Source organism: Hesperophylax consimilis, chromosome 23 (genome assembly GCF_061612785.1).
Source record: "Hesperophylax consimilis isolate HC1 chromosome 23, BYU_Hcon_1.0, whole genome shotgun sequence".
Lineage (NCBI taxonomy): Eukaryota > Metazoa > Arthropoda > Insecta > Trichoptera > Limnephilidae > Hesperophylax > Hesperophylax consimilis.
The window spans coordinates 16,885,614-16,909,612 of NC_142858.1; the positions used below are offsets into that span (position 1 = coordinate 16,885,614).

General features: G+C 34.3%; 2 protein-coding genes across 2 annotated transcripts in view; both read left to right on the top strand.

The window, feature by feature from the left end:
- The window catches only part of magu (SPARC related modular calcium binding-like protein magu), a 63,062-nt gene extending 56,254 nt beyond the window's left edge, over window positions 1-6,808 (top strand). Inside the window, exon 11 of the mRNA XM_089645668.1 lies at window positions 6,165-6,808. Within this exon, the coding sequence (XP_089501794.1) occupies window positions 6,165-6,241 (77 nt within the window). The 3' untranslated portion in view covers window positions 6,242-6,808. The remainder of the gene's footprint in view (window positions 1-6,164) is intronic.
- Window positions 6,809-16,225: 9,417 nt separating this feature from the next.
- LOC149412381 (ADP/ATP translocase 2-like) lies at window positions 16,226-22,249 on the top strand. Its single transcript, XM_089645865.1, has 4 exons — window positions 16,226-16,450; window positions 18,605-18,866; window positions 20,885-21,119; window positions 21,516-22,249. The coding sequence occupies exons 1-4, from the start codon at window positions 16,288-16,290 to the stop codon at window positions 21,756-21,758; spliced, it is 903 nt and encodes a 300-aa protein (XP_089501991.1). The 5' UTR covers window positions 16,226-16,287; the 3' UTR covers window positions 21,759-22,249.
- Window positions 22,250-23,999: the final 1,750 nt, after the last annotated feature.

The window sequence follows — 23,999 nt, forward strand, 5'->3', positions numbered from 1 at the left end:
TTATACCGTTGATATTAAAAAAAATAAAATGATTATTTCACAAATAGCGGTCGGTACCTTTTGGTTTCGTAGAGGTGTATATTTTAATTCTTCTATGGTTAACTTATATATTTGAAAATAAAGCGTTGTATTTTCTCTTTCTAACACCGTTTAGATCACAGTTTCCCAAACTTATTTCGACCTTACTTACTTTGAAATTTAAAAAAATATATATTGTTGCGTAACTTAAAAATAGGTATACAAATATAATTTTTGAACATGATTATCAAATGGATAGGATATATAGGGTGTGCTCCCATATCCTATTTCTGAGATCAAATAATGTTAAACATGTTTAGAAGTATTTTCATTAACATTAGAAGGCTTTGAAGATAAAACTTATCTAATGTGAATGTAAAGGATGAATCTGCACAAATTCACTCAAAAACAGCTGTAAGTCGTCGCATTCAGTAACTTGCAGCTGATTTCTCTTTTTAGTTAGCAACGTTGCTACATCACTAAAACTTGTTAGAAATTAATTGGCACAAACGCGGCATGAACTGAAGTTAGATAATCCGATACAGTTTTCCATTCAAACTTATAGGAACCAATTACGGTGTTAGAAAAGATATAATTCCATTATAAGTGTTTTACTTAATTTAAAAACTAACTAACAAATCGGCGAATTCCTAGTTTTATTATTAACTATTATTATATAATTCAGTTAGATTCCGTCAGATTTTATAAATAGAATTTGTCTGCCGTCGCCCCCTCTAGATTTCCTAAACGCCCCCAATTTTCTTTGAAGTTTTTACTGCCCCCCTGAAAGCATCCAGCGCCCATAATCGCCTACTTTGAGAAAGACTGGTTTAGATCATATTTCTAACCATTACAGCAAGAAAGACACAAAAATTTCTACAGCTGTTCCCAAAAGCGAACAAATTCTTCTGATGGGTTGAGAAAGTTATTCTGTATGAAGCTATATTTTTACCACTGGCGTAACAGCTTACTTTTGATAATACAATTGAACATGGTCATTAATCTGTTTACATGTTCTGTTGATAAACTCTGACCGTCTTGATAATTAGATTATCACACACTCGTTTAACGTTGGTGTGGAAAAGCCGGCCTTGAGCTTGCTTAAAACAGTTTTAACCCAAAAACAAATGGTAAAAAGTCAAGTTAAGTTAATTTTCAATTTCCGTGAAATATTTTTTCAAGTTCTGTTATTATTTCATTTCTGTCAAGCAACTAGCCTATAATCATATAATAACAGAACTTGCATAGGACTTTCACGGAACCCGAAGATGAACGTTGAAATTTGATGAATTGTTCAAATTCTCCGAAACAACCCGTCCTAAGTTTTTCATTGTTCTGAATTACGCGCCGCGTAATATTTACACCACGTATTTTATTAGTAAGGCTGGAGTGAACCGTGATATGCATTTGTGTATTTATTTATTTATTAATCTTAAGTTAGCTCACATCTTCGTGTGTGCTAATAGTTTTATAAACATATAAACATGTACATTGTTTGGCAAACATAATCTTTCTTTAAATATTTCAATAAAGTCACAAAAAAGAAACATTAATAATTGAGATAGACATATTTTCTTAATTCATTTTTGAACTTATTAATATTTTCTATCATAGCAATTTCCTTCGGGATTTTGTTATAGAGTTGAACGGCCTGGTACATCAGAGATTTTTGGGTGCTTGTTTTTTTTCTTGTTGGCAATCTAATTTGCTTAGAATTTCTCGTCCCGTGTCCGTGTATCTCGTTATTGTAATTTATTTTTCTTTTCATTTCCTTAGACATCATCCCTATGTTAATTTTATGTATAAAAATAAGTACATTCAAATACACAGTTTGCTCCTTTAACATGTCTCTTATCCGTGTGTATATGTTGCGCTTAAGTATTATTCGAATTGCTTTATTTTGCGGTATTTGCATTTTTTTCATTTTCTCTTTATTGCAGAGAAAAAGAATACTTGAATATGCTGCAAATTAATTTCAGAGAGTTATAATTCATTAGTACCCGTCTTAAAATATGAAGAAAAAATAACATTTCATCATTGGTTATTTTGAATTAAACTGATTTTGTGAGATAAATGTAGTTACGAAGACTTTGAAGTCCCAATAGGTAAAAGCTGCGAGATTAAGTTTGAAAGGTATGTTCGCTAATATAAATAAATGTCCCTACATATTACAGGAACATAACTCACACTGATTTTATTATTGATGTAAGTCAATCAATTTCAAGTTAAACTTTCTTTAGTACATCAGATAAACACAATATTATAATGTATTAATACGACAGAAAAAATCATCCATGGAATCGCTGTTGACTTATTTCGTTTCCTAGCCCATAAAACCTGTATTGTACGACATTCATGTAAAATTTTACAGTGCAAAATTAACCCGACAGTGTTATTTCTTCTTACGAAATAATGATCATATTCAATATTGATTTTATTAGTACTTGGAGGTGTCTAATAAACTTATAACTACGTTTGATTTCTTTCTTCAGGGTTAGAAACGTTCGGTTTTACGAAATAATTGTAATGTTGTATGTTCGTCATTTCAGGTGATCTGTAATATGAAACAAATAAAAATATTTGATTTCGATTTTAACGTTTGTATTTACAAGTGTATTGTAGAAATTACGTATGATTTGTAACGTTACGTTCATAATTATAAGAGATCTGTAACACTGCTTTAAATATTACAATTCACTTGTATTTTAACATTCGTAATTACATGTAATTTGTAATGTTAAGTTCGTAATTACGTGCGATTTGTAAATTTTAGTCCGTAATTATATGCCACTTTTAAAAGATAATTACAAGTAATTTACCATTTTGCATTGTTGATCGCGTGTGATTTATATTATTGATAGTGATTTTTTTTATCAAAAAAAAAAAATTGTGATAATATGTATAAATATATCGTAAGATATGATATATTTATTAAATATCATAATAATAATACAAGTTACAATGAAACATTGGTTTAGTAACATATAAGCTACATTTGGAATCCTGATCTTTGTAACGTATTAAGTTTTATGTTCTGATAACGTCAGCTTCCACCCTCCACACAGCATCCCCAAAGATGACATAGGCCCTGAGGGAAATTATTTTCTTCAGGGCCTCCTGTGTGGAGTAAATATAAAAAAAGCTTTTTTTATTTTTACAAGAGGTAGGCAACCTACCAATGATCATGCCTCTGGGGAGAATGGCTATACTATTAAACCTCCTTTCTTCTCAGATTGACATTTTTCTGAGAAGAAAGAAGGTTTAATAGCATAGTCATTATTTTTTATTTTTCCAAGAGGCAGGCAACCTACCAATGATCATGTCTCTGGGGAGAATGACTATGCTATTAAACCTCCTTTCTTCTCAGATTGACATTTTTCTGAGAAGAAAGGAGGTTTAATAGCATAGTCATTATTTTTTATTTTTCCAAGAGGCAGGCAACCTACCAATGATCATGCCTCTGGGGAGAACGACTATGCTATTAAACCTCCTTTCTTCTCAGATTGACATTTTTCCAAGAGGCAGGCAACCTACCAATGATCATGCCTCTGGGGAGAACGACTATGCTATTAAACCTCCTTTCTTCTCAGATTGACATTTTTCTGAGAAGAAAGGAGGTTTAATAGCATAGTCATTATTTTTTATTTTTCCAAGAGGCAGGCAACCTACCAATGATCATGCCTCTGGGGAGAACGACTATGCTATTAAACCTCCTTTCTTCTCAGATTGACATTTTTCCAAGAGGCAGGCAACCTACCAATGATCATGCCTCTGGGGAGAACGACTATGCTATTAAACCTCCTTTCTTCTCAGATTGACATTTTTCTGAGAAGAAAGGAGGTTTAATAGCATAGTCATTATTTTTTATTTTTCCAAGAGGCAGGCAACCTACCAATGATCATGCCTCTGGGGAGAACGACTATGCTATTAAACCTCCTTTCTTCTCAGATTGACATTTTTCCAAGAGGCAGGCAACCTACCAATGATCATGCCTCTGGGGAGAACGACTATGCTATTAAACCTCCTTTCTTCTCAGATTGACATTTTTCTGAGAAGAAAGGAGGTTTAATAGCATAGTCATTATTTTTTATTTTTCCAAGAGGCAGGCAACCTACCAATGATCATGCCTCTGGGGAGAACGACTATGCTATTAAACCTCCTTTCTTCTCAGATTGACATTTTTCCAAGAGGCAGGCAACCTACCAATGATCATGCCTCTGGGGAGAACGACTATGCTATTAAACCTCCTTTCTTCTCAGATTGACATTTTTCTGAGAAGAAAGGAGGTTTAATAGCATAGTCATTATTTTTTATTTTTCCAAGAGGCAGGCAACCTACCAATGATCATGCCTCTGGGGAGAACGACTATGCTATTAAACCTCCTTTCTTCTCAGATTGACATTTTTCCAAGAGGCAGGCAACCTACCAATGATCATGCCTCTGGGGAGAACGACTATGCTATTAAACCTCCTTTCTTCTCAGATTGACATTTTTCTGAGAAGAAAGGAGGTTTAATAGCATAGTCATTATTTTTTATTTTTCCAAGAGGCAGGCAACCTACCAATGATCATGCCTCTGGGGAGAACGACTATGCTATTAAACCTCCTTTCTTCTCAGATTGACATTTTTCCAAGAGGCAGGCAACCTACCAATGATCATGCCTCTGGGGAGAACGACTATGCTATTAAACCTCCTTTCTTCTCAGATTGACATTTTTCCAAGAGGCAGGCAACCTACCAATGATCATGCCTCTGGGGAGAACGACTATGCTATTAAACCTCCTTTCTTCTCAGATTGACATTTTTCTGAGAAGAAAGGAGGTTTAATAGCATAGTCATTATTTTTTATTTTTCCAAGAGGCAGGCAACCTACCAATGATCATGCCTCTGGGGAGAACGACTATGCTATTAAACCTCCTTTCTTCTCAGATTGACATTTTTCCAAGAGGCAGGCAACCTACCAATGATCATGCCTCTGGGGAGAACGACTATGCTATTAAACCTCCTTTCTTCTCAGATTGACATTTTTCTGAGAAGAAAGGAGGTTTAATAGCATAGTCATTATTTTTTATTTTTCCAAGAGGCAGGCAACCTACCAATGATCATGCCTCTGGGGAGAACGACTATGCTATTAAACCTCCTTTCTTCTCAGATTGACATTTTTCCAAGAGGCAGGCAACCTACCAATGATCATGCCTCTGGGGAGAACGACTATGCTATTAAACCTCCTTTCTTCTCAGATTGACATTTTTCTGAGAAGAAAGGAGGTTTAATAGCATAGTCATTATTTTTTATTTTTCCAAGAGGCAGGCAACCTACCAATGATCATGCCTCTGGGGAGAACGACTATGCTATTAAACCTCCTTTCTTCTCAGATTGACATTTTTCCAAGAGGCAGGCAACCTACCAATGATCATGCCTCTGGGGAGAACGACTATGCTATTAAACCTCCTTTCTTCTCAGATTGACATTTTTCCAAGAGGCAGGCAACCTACCAATGATCATGCCTCTGGGGAGAACGACTATGCTATTAAACCTCCTTTCTTCTCAGATTGACATTTTTCTGAGAAGAAAGGAGGTTTAATAGCATAGTCATTATTTTTTATTTTTCCAAGAGGCAGGCAACCTACCAATGATCATGCCTCTGGGGAGAACGACTATGCTATTAAACCTCCTTTCTTCTCAGATTGACATTTTTCCAAGAGGCAGGCAACCTACCAATGATCATGCCTCTGGGGAGAACGACTATGCTATTAAACCTCCTTTCTTCTCAGATTGACATTTTTCCAAGAGGCAGGCAACCTACCAATGATCATGCCTCTGGGGAGAACGACTATGCCTATCAAACTTCAGCGAATTCAAGGCTAGAATAGCATTTTGTTTAACAGAAGGCTGCATTGCAACTGATATAATTAATGTGTGTAAATGATTAATTTACTCGTTATTAATTTTAAATATTATGAATTTTTACTGGAATCACTGTTTTTCACAATAAACAATAAATATAAAAATAAAATAAAAGACCATAAAAATATATATTCTTAATCTGTTTGTACATGGAAATTCATTAATAGTATTTGATGGAGTCTTACATCTGAGCAAAATATACAACTAATTGAATAAATTATTGTCTGTTTTTTTCTATAGCTGGCGCTGCAAATATTTCTCCAACTTCCAAGAGAAAAGGCCCCAACCCCCTGGAGTCCTACCTGAAGGCAGACTAGCACTACGCTAGCACTAAAATAACACTAGCTAGAAAGTGTTACACATTATAATTATTATAAAGGTGGCCATATGTCGGCGAAAGTCAGACAAAATATTATATTGTTAACTCTACGTAATTAAAGCTAGACACTAAGTAGGGAATAAGATTTGTGGCTTGCTTCTAAAAGGGGCAAAGCCAGTGTTTTTTTAAATTTCACTAAGCCTATGTAGAATTTGCTCCTTTTAGCAAGTTTTAATTAAAAGCGATTTTATATGGTAATATTGGCCTCCGAAAATCGAAAAAAAAATCTCAAAACCTAGTGGTAATTTTAGAATTCTAAAAATAACCCGATTTTGAAATGAAATCGCAAAAAAAGTATACATTATGTATCGAAAAACTGACATTGGCCCTTTTTTAAGCAATCCACAGATATATCGCAAGTGCTATGATAACCAAACGCCTTTTCCATAGTAGCTGAGCAGGCGAAGTCATGTAAAAATGATAAAACATTGTATTAAGTCATTAATTTTAAGAGATCACATTTATAAATATAAATATTATAAACAAATATTGGACAAATATCAAGTTCCATATAGTGTATTAATAAAATAAATATTTTTAATTAATTTTATGTAGATAAATTTCTGTTGTATTCCTACTAAGAGACTGTTGCAGGAAATCTTCCATTATTGATTCCATTAATGGGGTATGTCGTGCGGCTGAAGGGAGGCGAAATGGAAGAGGAAAATTGGGAAGCACCTGCTCATTACAAATGTTTTTTCATCAGGTCACGAATTCTGAGAGTAAATATCACTCTGACCTGTGTTCATCCGAGTGGTTTCTTGATTAAGCTACGGCTGGAGATAAGGAGCACAAGGTTTGTATCGGGAAGGCGTCTACATACAACAGGATTAGAGAGAAAAGCGAGAATGAAGCGAAAGCCGGCCACATGGCTCTGAGCAAAGCTGCTGGAGTCAAGTACTAATCGAGCGTAAAATTTTCGGCGTGCAATAATACGAGAGTAAGTGTCTAGTGCATGGTGCGACCATCTACTCCTAATTAAATCGGAAGTACATAAATATTAGGTGTACCAGACAGCAGGGTTGTACACAAACCTAAGATTTTATAGCGAATTTGAAATGTGTGTTCATCTGTGTTCACACTTTTCTACTTTTTGTTATAAAATCACCAATCACCCTACATGTGTACTGTAGACGTTCAAGGCTGAATTATAACCGCAACCGCGTGACTAGAATAATTAATTTTTGGCTCTTGACACATTAAAAGAAATGACTTTGTCTATCAAGGCTCTTATGCATTTCTGTTATTAGATTAGAATAATTTTACTAACCCTACACGTGTAGACGCTGAACACTTTTAGCCCAATAAATAGGGAAGCGGGCCAAGTACATAAGAATTGGATTACTTTTGTAGTAATGATATAATCATATTTTCTATTATCTTTGGACCAAACCAACCAGTCAGTTAACCGAAGACATTCGTAAAATCAGCGTTTTTTTTTTGCAAATCCCTACCCAAAATATCGTCCTCAAGACGAACCCGGCGAATTGTAGTCAATATTATCATTGAGCTGAGTATCAAGTACGGTAGGGGTGGCCCAAAGTTACAAGGGGCCGAAATGATCAAAGATTTCAAAATATACTCTATCTTAACTTTTCAAACATTTTTTAAATAATTTCACAGTAGGTAGAAGGATTCAACTGACCGGGACCTGTGGAACTTTTATCATCCCCGTTTTGCCAAAAGATGGAAAAGGGTGCAGACAGAAGTGGGAGGTTGGGAGTATGTACTGACTAGAGAATTGGCCCAAACATAAGCAATTTCAAACAATGCAAATGATGCATAGATTGGGAATGGTGGTCTCCAACCAGAATGATACCGAGACTAAAATATGTTGTTATCTGATTGGTTTATGTAGGTGGTTAATTTCAATTTTAACCTATCTATAATAAAAAAGCGTCATATTTGCCGTGTAGTATTATCTAACTAATATGAAGGTACTTTCCCATTTCTTCAAAAAACAAGCACTAATAGATTGACTTATTTGAGCATAACAAAACAAGATGTATTGTTTGAGAACGTTTAATCGTTTATCCTGGCCCTGGTCTATTTCAATATTAAAAACCCCGAGTAGGTATGTATTGTTCACTCGATAGAATGTAAAATAAGCCAATGGTATATTCTGCAAAAAAGTATGTTTGCTCAAATGATGATATTTCAAGACAGACATTAGAGATGGTGGCAACTGAAATGGGATGTCATTGCGGTTCCATTTAACGGAGACGGATCTGGAACCGGTACTTTATTCAGTTACTTTTGAAACCCGGTCCTCAAACAGAGACAAAGCAGGGGGGGGCAACTGAGACTAATTCTGAAAAAAATAAGACCGCTTCTTCAAAAATTTCACAATTATTTGTTGAATTTTTACTATATTTTTTTTCAAATATTCCAAAATGAATCAGTTCCGAAAATAGCTGCTTCCTCCATTGCCCTCTATCGTCTCTATTAACCACAAGAAGGGACATCGCACGCGCAGCGGTATTATTTCGCAATCGCAGATACGATAATAATATGCGCAACGTAAACAAAATGAAATGTCAATGAATTATTAATAAGTTAACCCACTTTATAATAATGTAATTTCATAAGTGGAAGGGGCGGGCAAAACAAAAACAAAATTTGGAAGCATTTGGAATAGATGTTTTCTCTAATATAATAAGCTTACCAATCCGGAAAATTTAAACCATACACCATATCCATCCACCATTCATAATACATGTACATATATAATCCTATGTTTTCATCTAAATTGTATAACGAAAAACTATTTCGGGAAAAAGTACCAAAAACAAAGGAAGAAAAAGAAGACGGGAGAAGGTAGGAAAGTAGATTGTATTATCTAGTTTATTGCGATTGTAAAATTAATAGTTTTTCGTCTTACAGTCGATTAAAAATTGTCAATGTGGTAATAATAACAGAAATGAAAAAGCATGCACTCGTTGTTCCGGAATACATGACGACGACAATGAAAACTGTCAAAACGACATCCAATGCATTAACTGCAAGAAAATAAATGATCGACTAAAATTACAACTGCCAACTGACCATTTTGCTTGGAGTGATGAATGTTCTGTGCACATGAGAAAAATTGAAGCGGAAAAAAAGAAAATCGATTTTTTATGTCACTAAAGACCTGCTCTATGGTAAACAGTAACATAAAATTATCTTCGGACAACCAATCAGGTAACGAAGAGAGTTTTTACATCCATAACATACAAAGTTCGCCTGCTCACCATGAAGAGTTATCCGCCAGAGCCGGAAAAACCATCAATATAATGCATCAAAATGTACAATGCATTCGAAATAAAATCTTAGAATTAGAAAATATTTTGTGTGAAAAAAATATCGACGTTTTTTGTGCTAGCGAACACTGGTTACAAAAGGGTGAAGCGACATCTATCAATTTTAAGGGCTATAAATTAGGTTCAATTTTTTGTTGAGAGAGCCATATTCATGGAGGTGTCTGCATCTACCTAAACGAAAACATTGCTTTTACAGAACTAGAAAGCGTTAAACAAATAACGAAAGAATTTGTATTTGAATGTGTTGGTATTGAAATCCCAAAGCTTAAAATGATAATTTGTACAGTTTACTATAATGACTCTGATATAAATATTTTTTTTGAACAACTTGAACTATTATTAAACAAAATTTGCAAAAACAACAAAAAACAAATAATACTCTGCGGTGACTTAAATATTGATACAAGCTACAAGAACAAAAACGCAGATTCACTCAAAAACACACTAAAATCTCACAACATACGCTTGATTATTGATAAACCTACTCGTATACAAGGAAATAAAAAAAGTATAATTGATCATATAGGTACAAATATATCAAAAAGCTCTTACACATGGGAAGTCATAGAATTAGCTGTATCAGATCATATGGCACAGTTAATGCACGTAAAAACAGAATATAATATAAACCAAACGTGGTATACAAAAAAACAATTATTTAACACAGAAAACACAAACATTTTTAACAATTACTTATCGTGTATATGTTGGGAACCACTGAAATCCTTTGAATCCATTAATGACAGCTACGAATACTTCATTAATGAAATAAATAGTGGTATGAAGCTTTGTTTTCCCTTTAAACAGTATAAATATCCCCAAAAACGCAAAATAAATTGGGTAACGACTGGTATTAAGATATCTATTAAACAAAAAAGACATCTGTACATGAAACAAAAAAACACAAATGACCTCACAATCATAAACAATTACAAACAATACAAAAAAATTCTCAGTAAAGTAAAACAGGTAGCTAAACGGAATTACAATAGTAAACGAATTCAAAACGCGCAAAATAAAACCAAAACATCGTGGAACATAATAAAAGAGAACTCAAATAATTCTAATTCTAAAAGTAAACCAAAAATCTGTCTTAAAATAAATGATAACCTGGTATCAGAACCAAAAAACATTGCAAATGAATTTAACATTTTCTTTGCACCACCGCCACCACCACAAAACACATCTCTACATCCACAATCTGCCAAAACAGTCAAAAACAAACAGTCGCGATCATTCTTTATAACGCCTGTAAACAGGGAGGAAATTATTAAAATCATCGTAAAACTGAAAAATAAAAGCAGTGTCGGCACTGACAAAATCCCTATAAAAATTATAAAAGCATGTGCAGAAGCGTTAAGTTACCCGTTGGAAATATTAATTAACAAATCTTTTGAATCAGGAACCTTCTCAGAACAATTAAAACAATCTATTATTGTACCTTTGTATAAGAAGGGTCCTAAACAGGAAATCTCAAACTACAGACCGATATCCTTATTACCAAACTTTTCAAAAATATTTGAAAGAGCCATGTACAATCGCATTTATAACTTTCTCGAAAACTTTGAGATAATATGTCCACAACAATTTGGATTCCGTAAAGGCCGTTCAACAACACAGGCAGTTTTCAATTTTTTGAACAAAATTCTAGAAAATATTAATATTAGTAAAAAAACTGTAGGTATCTTTCTGGACCTCTCAAAAGCATTCGACAATGTTGATCATGAGCTTCTTCTAACTAAACTTGAACATGTGGGTATTAGAGGTCTAGCATTAAAATGGTTTGAATCGTACTTAAAAAATCGTCAGCAGAAAGTTCAAATTTCAAATATCAATGAAAAAATGGTCCAGTACATGGTAGAATCTAAATGGAGAACAATAAACAAGGGTGTGCCACAAGGAAGCATTCTTGGGCCTCTCCTCTTCCTTATCTATATAAACGAACTTCCAATAATTGCTGGCACAGAATGTTCAATGTTTGCTGATGACACCGCTTTGTTGTTTGAATGTAATGGAGACGTTGACGAATTTAACAAACAAGTTAACGAGACTTGCCAATTAATTGCAAACTGGCTGTTATCGCAACACCTATCACTCAACACAAACAAAACCCAAATTTTAAAATTTTGTCCAGTGCAAGCTACACCGATAAATATAAATGTAAACATTAATAATAATATTATCGTACCTTCCCAAACCTGTTCACTACTGGGAATGGAATTAGATATAAACATAAACTGGAAAGAACATGTCTCAAAAATTGTAGCAAAAATCAGTAGTTTTTCTTATGTTCTGGGTACCTTAAGAAAAATATTAAACACCGAATCAGTAATAGCCGCATACTATGGTTATGTATACTCAATAATAAAATACGGTATTATTTTTTGGGGAAACTCGGTAAACGCTAAAGATGTTTTCATCATACAAAAGAGATGCATAAGAAAAATTACAAACTCTGATCGTTTAGACTCATGTAGACCTATGTTTAAAAATCTGAAAATACTGACAGTCACAGACATATATATATTGGAGTTATGCATGTTAGTGCGATCATCTACAGACAAGTTCCCACTAAAAAACTCAACACATAAATACGCTACAAGGCTCACAGAAAACTTACTAATACCAAAAGCAAACAAAACAATATTCCAAAAAGGACCATACTACATGGCCATTAAAGTATATAACAACCTTCCACATAACATTAAACAAATACAAGATACACACAAATTCAAAACGTTACTAAACACTTTCCTTGTTAATAAATGTCACTACACGTTGAGTGAATACCTCACGTAAATGAAACACCTATTTTTATTGGTATATATATTTGTATTTTTTTTATTTTTTCATTGGTATATTGTTATTTTATGTGTATAAACATTGTAATTAAATAAATGTGGTTAGCTGGAAGAAATGGGGTCTACCCATAAGCTATACCTTTTGTAATTTTAATTTTACAATAAATAATTTTTGATTTGATTTGATTTGATTTTGATTTGGTTACGCCCAATGAGGTAGGTAATTTAAAGCAAGCATACAATAAAAACATGTAGCAAATTTGAAAAAAAGTACGATGAAAGTTTATAGATTAGTTAGATTATGTTTAGAATAAATATTTAAAAAAAGAGGGAGTTGAAAGTAAGAGATAAAAGTTGCGTTTTGGATTATATAATGATAAGGCCCTTCGTACCCAAAGATACTTACGAGCTACGTGAATTCGATACAACCACAAGTCGCCTGCTAATAAGCTACTCATAAAAGCTGGTTTACGTACGCCGCGGCGGCGCGCCGCCAAGGAGAATGAAGTCAAATTGACCTTTTTCCAAGCTCAATCAAAGCCTTTTTTATGTATTCCGGTTAATTATAGTTATCTAAACATAAATATTTTCCTACCTCCAGAACAAATATAACATTCACGCCATCCTTGGGCACCATTTCTGTCAAACGAGTAGTAGATGCGTATGCAATTATCGTAGCGTGCTACCAGCACTGTCAATAGAGAGCAACTCACTTCAAACCGATTGTAGAAACGACGCGTTGTTTACGAACACTAGCAAAATAGTATGTCGGATATTCATGAGCGACGCGTATGCTACGCGCACAAAACTCATTTATCTTGTAAGTATCTCCGTGTACGAAGGGCCTTAGTTTTGACTAAGATTGATTATTAACTAAGTTGTCTGCGATTTTAAGTACCATAACCGAATCCGCTATATTTCTACTGCAAGTTTGTCTGTATACTGAAGAACTTTGCAAAGTCTTCATTGCTAACATGAGACTGAAAAGAGCGAAAGTTTAGGTAAGTACCTTAAACATCTATTTTGGACGCTTTCAATTCTGTTTATGCGTACAGCATGCACTATTCCAGAATTCCTTCGAACATTATGAGAAATGCAGTATTTTGAAAGTGCTATCATCTTTATGAAGAAAATTGTGAAAATTATATACATTGCAGACCACTATTATATTATGCACAAAAAAATTTACAGTACACCTATATAAAGTTGATATAAAAAAAGCTGCGATAGCAAAGATCGAGATTCACCATTGCTATGAGTGTTTTACATTGCTGTGGTGAATTTAAAAAAAAATGCATATCTATTTATACAGTGTACAGGGTGTATCAGGACTTACCCAATAAACTCTAACAAGTGATACCTAAGTTTATGTGGAGTAATAAAGTATTGGACAGTTAGGGTCGGGTCAGTAATTGGACGGTTTCTCGGCCGAATGACCAACTGGAGAAAAATGAGTATTGCTGATTTATTAAAATCCGGTTTAAAACGGGTTTGCAGGCCGTTTCCGATTAAGCTTTTAGTACATTCCCAACACGTGTTCCGATAGTACACAATGACAAAATGCGAAAATATTAGAATTTGTATGTAATATTAAAACATGTTCCGACATTGCGATAAGACATTCGTGTTTTACTGAACGTTTATTATGAAACCTATTAATTAATTCGGTAAAGTTTTGCAATCCTGTTTTTAATCGGATTAATTTGAAGAGATTCTTAATAAATTAGCAATATTTTATATCAGTAAATAAAAGGGCAACAAATAAATTAGTTACTGTAGAACTTTGTAATCATACAAAAAGACAGCTGCCAAAAAAAAAGAAAAAATATTTGAGATTAATATTGTCAATTCTGATAGTGAAAAACGAGATCTAAAAATAACATTTAAAAAATCGAGCCGACTTTTTTAGGCGTTGTTCCGATTAGATAGCGATATTGGGTTCGATCCCACATTTCGTATAATAATTAAAAAAACACATTGATGAGTAAAACATTAAAACAATTAAATATTTTTAAGTTTGTATTTAAAAAAATATCACCGTTGACCAAAGTGAATTATTTTTTAATCCAAATAAGCCCAAGAATGACTGGTTAAAGTTTAGCCTGTACAATGTAGAGGTAGATATTCATTCTTCAGTGTTTATTAAAAGCTCGTCCTTCACAGTGCAAGCGCTAACACGCGCTCCCACGATAATGTGACCGCAGTGCACCGCGGGTATGTTGCACAGAATGCATCTATTCGTGCATCGGCCATGTCATAATACTATACCTACCCATTGATGAATTCTTTTACTTTTTTATTTAACACATACAGGGAGATAAAGATACAGATTCAAATTCAAAATCAAAAAATATTTATTTCACAAAAATACAGAGTACAACGGGTATAGCTTATAGGTTACATCCTATTTCTTCCAGCTTACCCAACAAATACACATTATATTACATAACCCAACAATTATATGTTAACAAATGTATGTAAATAAAAAAAAATAGAGCTAGGTAATCAGGTGTAGTGACATTTGTTTAAAATAAATGTTTTTAGTGATGATTTAAATTTAAATAGAAAGACAGTATTTAACAACAAAAAAAACATTACCCGGGGATTAGCATTATAATTTCAATTATTTCTCACTGGTTAATATTTTGATTAAATCATTGGCACGTTCTTCGGGTTGGATCTCTGACACCAGCATATTTTTGCGGGTGCAGTTAATGTGTAATAAGTCGTATATATTATACTTTATTGATTTCAATAAAAGCAGGGCCTCCAGAAAGCAGAAATAAAAAAGACTACCAAAACATTAGGGTTGTAGGTATTTGGTTGTAAAATGTGGATGACGTGTATCTTTATATTATATTCTCGACGGAAGCATTTCAAAATTAAAAGGTTTATTTCTGTTTATATTGTTGTACCTTTATAGAGATTTAGCCTCATTGGTGTTGAAGATATACCTAATACTTCTTGCTCTCAGCAATCCTTATCTCCTAGTGTCTAGGTCGGATAGCGCTAGAACGTTGCCCATGAAGCGCAGTGGGTTTGCTACAAGATGACTTCGATGTGTACACCATCTTAAAGGCTCTGTCCTCCCCGCTCGTAATATAATACATAACGTATTCATGCTACTGGTACCCACACGCTGAATCCACGCAACGATTATATAACCATGACCACCGTGCAACTATTTACTTGTGGGTTATTATCCACCGATGTGCGTAAATGAAATACCTACACACGGGGACTAAAGGAATCTGCAATCTGCGTGGTGAGAATGTGGACAGATTTAAACCACAGACCACTCGGATCAAGAGTGTCCACTATAGCAGTTGCTATTTGCACGGCGTAACTTCGAATATTATCCAATGGCTGAAGTGTTTCAGCATCCCAATAAGAAGAATACGAAAATATATTAAAATGAGATGAAGACGTAGGTAATGGAAAAGCAATGATCAGCAATGGAGAGCACGCTGTGTGTACCCTTCGCGCTGACCGCGCCAAGTGTCAGGGGGGTTAAGAGTAACTATGACAATCACACTACAATGTAGCTAAATCGTGCATCGAATGGCTGGACAGTGTTCTGATGTAATGTGAATAGTTTTGTTGATCGCGGACAAGGGTAGAAGAAATAACAATGTCCCACATAAGCATGTCGTAACGAGGATACCAGCGCGCGGCGTCCTCAACGCGCTGCCAACGGCGTGCGGCCGTGACGTCTGCCACAGCGGCCAGGAATAGCCACCGAACCTGGTATGCCTGACGTCACGCTGCCAGAGCGCAGGCGCGGCCCACGGAGCGGCATGACTATAGTTCAAGCAGCCAGTTGAGTAGTCAGTAGTCGTGTCCACTCCGTGTCGATCCCTCGAACTACCCCGCTACCCAAAATGCCCGGAATTACCGACCCTGTTGCGTTCCTTAAGGACTTCATCGCCGGTGGAGTGTCTGCCGCCGTCTCCAAGACGGTGGTGGCACCCATCGAGCGGGTGAAGCTTCTACTCCAAGTCCAGCACATTTCCAAGCAAATCACCGCGGACCAGCGTTATAAGGGTGAGTAACGATCATTCAAAACATTGCACCGCTCTCTCTCCCTCTCTCCCGTGCAACATACATCGCTGCTTTCCTGTCTTACCGTTCTCTCATGTTTTACCAATAATAATAACTAAGTTATAATCAAATTGAAAAAAAATCATCTAGCGTGCGACTAATTCAATTTTAAGTTTTCTACTACATAAAATTAGCATCTACGAGAATAAGTAGTAATAATGCGTTAGATGCAATTGAGTGGTGCCCAATTGCATTATGTAATACAGATAGCTAATGCATGCAACAAATTATGAATAATTGTAAAGATTGTGCATAAAAAGTAGGTCAACCCATGATAACTGTTATGTAGATAGTTACATATTAACAGATATGCTAGGTATATGCATTTCACAGATCTGTGCCAAGTTCAGTGCATTAAAATGCACTCACGTTGCATAATCACGGGAACTTTTCCAATTTGTTTGGCCAAAATGAATCAGAATATTTATTCTTAAATTTATAATACAAAGCTGATTTCATTCAACTCTCTTTAACTGTTTGTTTACATTCAATAATAAATCCATGCCCACATTCACGTGTTTTCTTCACTTAGCAATTATAATCAACATTGATTTTACTTTCAATACAATTTTACTAAGCATTTTTTATAATAATACATGTTCAGAGTTCATAATAATTGATGCCAAAATATAAAGATGAGATACTAACGCACGTTCTAACGTCATTCGTACCCCACGGTCTAATGCCAAAGGTCGTAATGAATATAGTTACATAATTCAGAGGGAATATTAAAATTCATAATTAATTAATTACAATACATTATTATCGTGATGTTATTACATATATTAAAACTATGATATTGCAAGATAATACGAAAAAACTTCCTAATTGCACGAATTGTGTGAGGATTCATTATCTTCGATCATTGCTACTGTTCGTATAACATGCTTTGCACTGTGTTAATTATGGATAATATTTTTTTTAAATTAAAGGGTCTTATGTTACTAAGATTCTATCCTGACACACAGATGAAAGAATTAGACACTAAATTAACACCGCAGTTTCAATGCTAAACTTATTTGCACGTTTTGTTCATCCTTTTCGAAATGCGATTTTCACGACATTACGTAACTAATATTTGTATTATTTATTTTGCAAAAGCATTACGAGGTGTTGCTGCTGCACATTACTGATAAAGCAAACCCGTTATAAAGATCATTCAGTGAGGATTGAACTAAAAATAACTTAATACCCTTTCCTGACGTTAATTTATTATGTAAAATATGATTATCATCTAGTATAATTTTGTCACTGGGATGATAGTTTTGTTTCTCAAATGTCCAATTTTCAAATTTATCCTTAAATATTTTCAGCGTTTAGCCTTTATAACCAATGGACAATAAACCGATGCACAGGCTGAAAAGTTTTACCTACGTAGATAGTTCTAACCCCTTTGGCTCCTGGCATATTCTGTGAGAAGGTCGCAATAAAATCCAAATAAATTTAATAATTCTAAGCGTATCCGAAAACTAAACACTCTTTTTGAAATGTGATAAAATAGGCTTTCAATTTTTAATATTAGAAACAAACTTTTGAAAATTTTAAATTTAGAACGCAAACATAAAAAATGGTTCACCCAACTTTTTTTCAAATTTTTGACAAATTAACGTATTACAAACGTTATTGTTACCTCATTTTTATTAGCCAAAGTATTACAAACGTTATTGTCACCTCATTTTTATTAGACAAATGTATTAAAAAACGTTACTATCACCCAATTTTTTGTTTTATACAAAAAAATAACACGAAGTTTCATAACTTTTTCTTAAATAGCGGCCGGAACCATTGGTTTCACAGAGGTGGACATTTTAATTCTTTTGTGATTAACTTCTAGATTTGAATATAAAGCGTTTTTTTTATATCAGTACCGTTTAGATCATATTTTTAACTGCGATAGTAAGAGAGACAAAATGATTTGTATGAGATCATAAGTTATCAATAAAGAGAACAAATTGGCCTGAGGAGTTCAAATAACCCCCCAAAATAGGGTGTCTTCTCGGAGGCATGGGGTTATATGTTATGAGAAAACTTGTATGTAAGCAAATAGCAAATTGTGTAATTAAAAATATTTAAAAATAATGTTTTGATTTTCCTCAGGTATCGTCGATGCCTTTATTCGCATCCCTAAGGAACAAGGTTTCATTGCGTTCTGGCGAGGAAACCTGGCCAACGTCATTAGGTACTTCCCCACCCAAGCCCTCAACTTCGCCTTCAAGGACAAGTACAAGCAGGTGTTCCTCGGAGGAGTAGACAAGCACACACAGTTCTGGCGCTACTTCGCCGGTAACCTCGCCTCTGGTGGCGCGGCCGGAGCCACTTCCCTGTGCTTCGTCTACCCCCTTGACTTCGCCCGAACCAGGTAAACTAGAACTCACTCACAACTTGTCTTCATTATACTCAGAGTATATAAATATATTTTCACCAAAAATGATGCATTTAAACAAGATTAGAGACATCATTTTACCCAAAATTAAAAGATATGGTGTCAAAGTAATTGGAAATGAAACAAAGTAAAAAAATAACAGTTGTGTTTCGTTGACTAAAACTTAAAATACAAGATTTTTAATATATAATATTATTACTAGCCACGTATTGCTATGGCTCAGTCAGTCTGTACAGCAGAGAAACAATAGCTCGTGTTGCTTTTACGTCCAACAGATGGTCCTGTTTTTTTTAAACCATATTTTTAACTGTCACGGATAACATGTGAATAAATACACTCGTATTCCGCAAGTTGTGTTAAAAATTCAAAGCTATATGCGAAGAAATTTCCGAGATTTAGGATTTTGAACAAACGAACATTTACACATCTTTTATTTATTTAAATAGATAAAGTTACAAATATAGTGTATAAGTATAATATAGTCTGATAAAAAAATGAACACCTATTGAATGGGACAATTGATTACACTGATATGAGGCAATATGTAGTTAGTATATTTTTTCAATATTAGCTCTCTAGTAAAGTAATATAAAGCAATAAAAAACGTACTTAACTGAAAACCTAAAGAGATTCTGCGCTCCTAGTTTTTGTATTAGTTTAATCAACATCTTCCACAGGTAGTAAAAAAACAGGGTAATAGAATTGTTCTGCAAACAATTTTCGATTCCTAGTTATATAAGCTGAGGCTATTAAATCCTTCATAAAACCGTATCCAAGTCATTTTCCTCAAATCGAAACAAATACCAACATAGTTACCTACTAAGTTCACAAAATTTATCAGAATGTTTCCTTTTAGAAACCATCATTATAAATTATAATCCATTAAAACACACAATCTATTTACACTACATATATTAATGTTGTATTATATTGATCAAATGCGAATATTATGTTCATTCATTTTTTTTAAGCGTAGGATACATGCGATTATTATTTTTATCACGAGTGAAATTTGTGTATGAAATTGCCAATTTTAATAAAAATGATCATCCTTGTTTAAAAATGCATTCTTTCTAATATTGGACGACTTAACACGTGTATATCATATTGTGCTTTATCTACGACTTTAAATGGTATTTCACATGATAAAAATTGATATTTATATTATAAAGCGTTGACTTGTATAGTTACATGTGCAATTTCGAGAATAATATTATATTCAAATAAAGTAAATATCTTTGTATCTCCAGTAAACTATAGTATACATTTATCTTGACAAAGAAATCATTAGTTTTGAAATAAGTTACTTATTTTTTATTAAATAGTGCTGGATACAAAATTTTATTTTATTCAAGTTAAAATGACACCACAAAGTGATTTTGCAAATACTAAAGAAAATATTATATTTACTTGATCTTGATGATTGTTTAAAGTGAATTTTGTTTGTTTTGGTAATACTAGAAGATGGGTGTATTATATGAAAAAAATGACTCTATAGCCATGCTTACGGCTTTTTGATATGGGTGTTTTATCATAGTAAAATGATTTTGCGTAAAACATTGCATTTAACCCGCAAAACTAAAACAAGCGAAATCATCTGCACGTTACTTGAACGAATCACATTTTTACAAATCACACTTCTCACCAAACTTCCACATAGTTCCATATCCCTTTCCTTCGATAGGTTAAAAAAACAAGCATTCTTATCAGGAATTTGAAATTGGGTTTTATACCATCCCCACAATAAAATTCTTATGTGGTAAAAACGACGAAAACGTTTGTAGATCTAGAGAACCTTCAGAAGGGCCTGTCATGAGCCAAACGGCACGTGGCGCTAGTAAAAACCTCAAGAGCGTTAGGTACATTAGGTGTTAAGTATTATCACCCCAATGGCTCTAAGGCTACTTGGTAAGTAACCGCCCGGAGCTGGCTACTCCAATTGCGCCTGCAATTGGGAGGACCTCTGTAAACTTATAATATGATCTGTCCAATAGGTTGGCTGCTGATGTAGGCAAATCCGGCGCTGCCCGAGAGTTCAGCGGTCTCGGAAACTGTCTGACCAAGATCTACAAGTCCGATGGCTTGGGAGGCCTTTACCGCGGCTTCGGAGTGTCTGTGCAGGGTATCATCATCTACCGCGCCTCCTACTTCGGTCTCTACGACACGGCCAGGGGCATGATGCCCGATCCCAAGAACACCCCCATCGTCATCAGCTGGGCCATCGCTCAGGTAAATATTACTTATATTTTCTCCACTGTCGAATGTGTTTTCCACTTATATTTAAACTATCGAGTCTACGTTAAAGATATCACTAATATCCATTGGTAGTGTTTTGATGACTTTATTTCGACTCCGGTGATCTAATATTTAAACTATTATCAAAATTTTGTTCATTACTCAAGACAGTTAGCGAAATATAATTATTCAAGCTAATGATATAATTTTTAATTTCTTGCTTTGTGGTTACTTCACGAAGGTTAAGGGTTATTTTTAGAGACTTTTCAATTGTTATTTGTATAGTCAAAGGAAGGAGTAATTTGATGTTCACGTAAGACAGTGAGCACTTGTTCCGTCTAACGGAAACGGTTCCGCTGATTTGATGAATGATGTGTTTGTTTCCCACAGTGCGTGACCACCGTCTCCGGTATCGTGTCATATCCCTTCGATACCGTGCGTAGGCGCATGATGATGCAGTCCGGTCGTGCCAAGAGCGAAATCATCTACAAGAACACCATGCACTGCTGGGGAGTGATCGCCAAGACCGAGGGCCCTAAGGCCTTCTTCAAGGGCGCCTTCTCGAACGTCCTCCGAGGAACTGGTGGCGCCTTCGTACTCGTCTTGTACGACGAAATCAAGAAAGTCTTATAATTTAACACTAACAAGATCTAAACCGATTCCTAGTTGAATCATTTGTATAATTACAGGTGCCCCGCGGTGCCTAGTCACTTATTCACTCAGTCCGGGCTTGGCAATTGCCTCGTCTGTTTTCACGTCACATACAAATTACAGTTAGTTAATATTGACTCGCGATCGATACTTATCGATCAACCCTTTTCGGAACCCAAAGCGATCGACCGATATCTCATATTATATTGGAATCAATCGGCCATGTATTATTCCCATTCCTAAACATTCGAAATGTATTAAAGAAATTGTGATTTAGGTTGTAACGTTATAAAATTGTTATTTTGATGTGCTACTACTAAAAAAAATAATTCATGATTAAGAGACTGAAATGAAACTGACCAAAATTTATTCCTATTGTTACCAACGAAATACAAGCGATACAATATTGATCATATACATGTCGCTTATAAAAACAAAGCTTCTCCTATTATTTAGAAAAAAAAATAAACAACAAATTTATCTACAAAATATGGTTTTTATTATTTATTATATAGATGTTTACATGAAATAAATGTAAGTGATACAGTTGTGTTGGCTATTTGTTGTACATAGTAACAAAACAATGGTATAGCAAGTAGGTACATAGTTTTGGTTTATAAAATAAGTAGAGTTAAAAAACATATCATAATAATCAAGAAAAACATAAAAACAAAGAAACACAGAAAAAATCTATATTCACTACCGAGTGGTAAGCTCGTACATTTCGGAAAAGTAATTATGAAGATTTCTTTTCATCACTTATACGGAATCTTCAAACATGTCTACAACATTCCTAAATCTATTACAAAATTGTGCAGTCGATTTATAAGTCTTGTTTTAAAATTGTAACAGAAAAGTGTAGCATTTTGTCCCGTATATTCTAATCGGTACATTTAATTTTATTTTGGCGATAATTTCAGGATTGTCAATACCATAGTTAGTAATTTTATTTTGACGAAAATTTCGGGGCTGTCTATACCATCGTTAATAATTTTATTTAATGGAACAAGGACAGAGTTAATCCGCCTATCTGATGAAATCAAATTATGTGGTTTCATAAGAAGGATATAATTAATATTTTGAATTCGAATATTCAGATTAAAGTTAATAAATCAAAGAAATTTGTGCTGTACCCTTTCTATATAACAATACCTAATTATATAAAAACCTCATAAATATGCTTTTTTTAATGTGTACGCAATTCAATTATGCAATCAAGTTTAGACCCATGCACTAAATTGGGATTAAGAATTAGTATATTTAGCATGAAACTTTGGCACAAGCAATTGCAGAGTGATCGTTAAACGTGGCATAAAATGAACGACTTATGCATAATATTATTACGTTATATAAAACAAGTTTTTCATATATTTGTGACCAACCACGAAGACTTCTTGATTGGGATTGCCATTGTCCCCCTGGCTTCGCTTACCCTACCAGTTCCAACCAGTTTCTTCACAATTTAACTAAAACATATTTTTACTTATATTTTTGTAAATTCGTACATGTCTTTCTGAGGTGTGCTTAATAATAACACGAAACTGTTATATTGTCAACCAATTTATTTTGTTTAATTATTGAAGACAGAAACAGAAAAAACAGAAAAAGATAGGGTCACATCATCATAGGACCCATTGCCTTTCCGGGACACCGCTCTACACTGAGCTAATGGGACCCTATCTCCTTCGGTCATATTTAACTGTATCAAACTTCGAATAAGAACTACCAACATTATATTCATTTTTCTCACTGCACATTTTTACTGGCAACTATCTTTACGTATGATCGCAAGATTCAACTCGAACTAAATGCAATCTAGACAGCGTCAAGGGTCCTGGGTTCGTGTCCTAGATGTGACCGTATCCTTTTCTGATTTTTCTGTTTCATGTTTTCGTTTAGGAATCGCTAATATTGTCTTCAATAATTAAATATTACAATTTGAGGTTTTACTTACTAAGTTATTCCAAAAAAATAATAAAATAATTATTTTGTAACTTTTAAAGTTTTTGGTATGGCGCTTTAAACGCGAAAATTTCGTCATATAAAGATATTCAAACAAGGATATTTTACCACCTCCAGATCATATTTAACATTCAAATTATGTTCGGACGACATTTTTGACAAATGAGTACAAGATGCGAATGCAATTCGCGTAGCATGCTACTGACGTCAAACCCGTAGTCGACGCGTCAACTCTAGCAAATTGGTATGGCGGATACTCAC

Excerpts from the sequence above, each read along its gene's own strand:
- LOC149412381 (XM_089645865.1), top strand. The coding sequence starts at position 16,288 with ATGCCCGGAATTACCGACCCTGTTGCGTTCCTTAAGGACTTCATCGCC. Across the intron at positions 16,451-18,604 it reads CGCGGACCAGCGTTATAAGG|GTATCGTCGATGCCTTTATT; the intron begins GTGAGTAACGAT and ends GATTTTCCTCAG. Across the intron at positions 18,867-20,884 it reads CTTGACTTCGCCCGAACCAG|GTTGGCTGCTGATGTAGGCA; the intron begins GTAAACTAGAAC and ends TCTGTCCAATAG.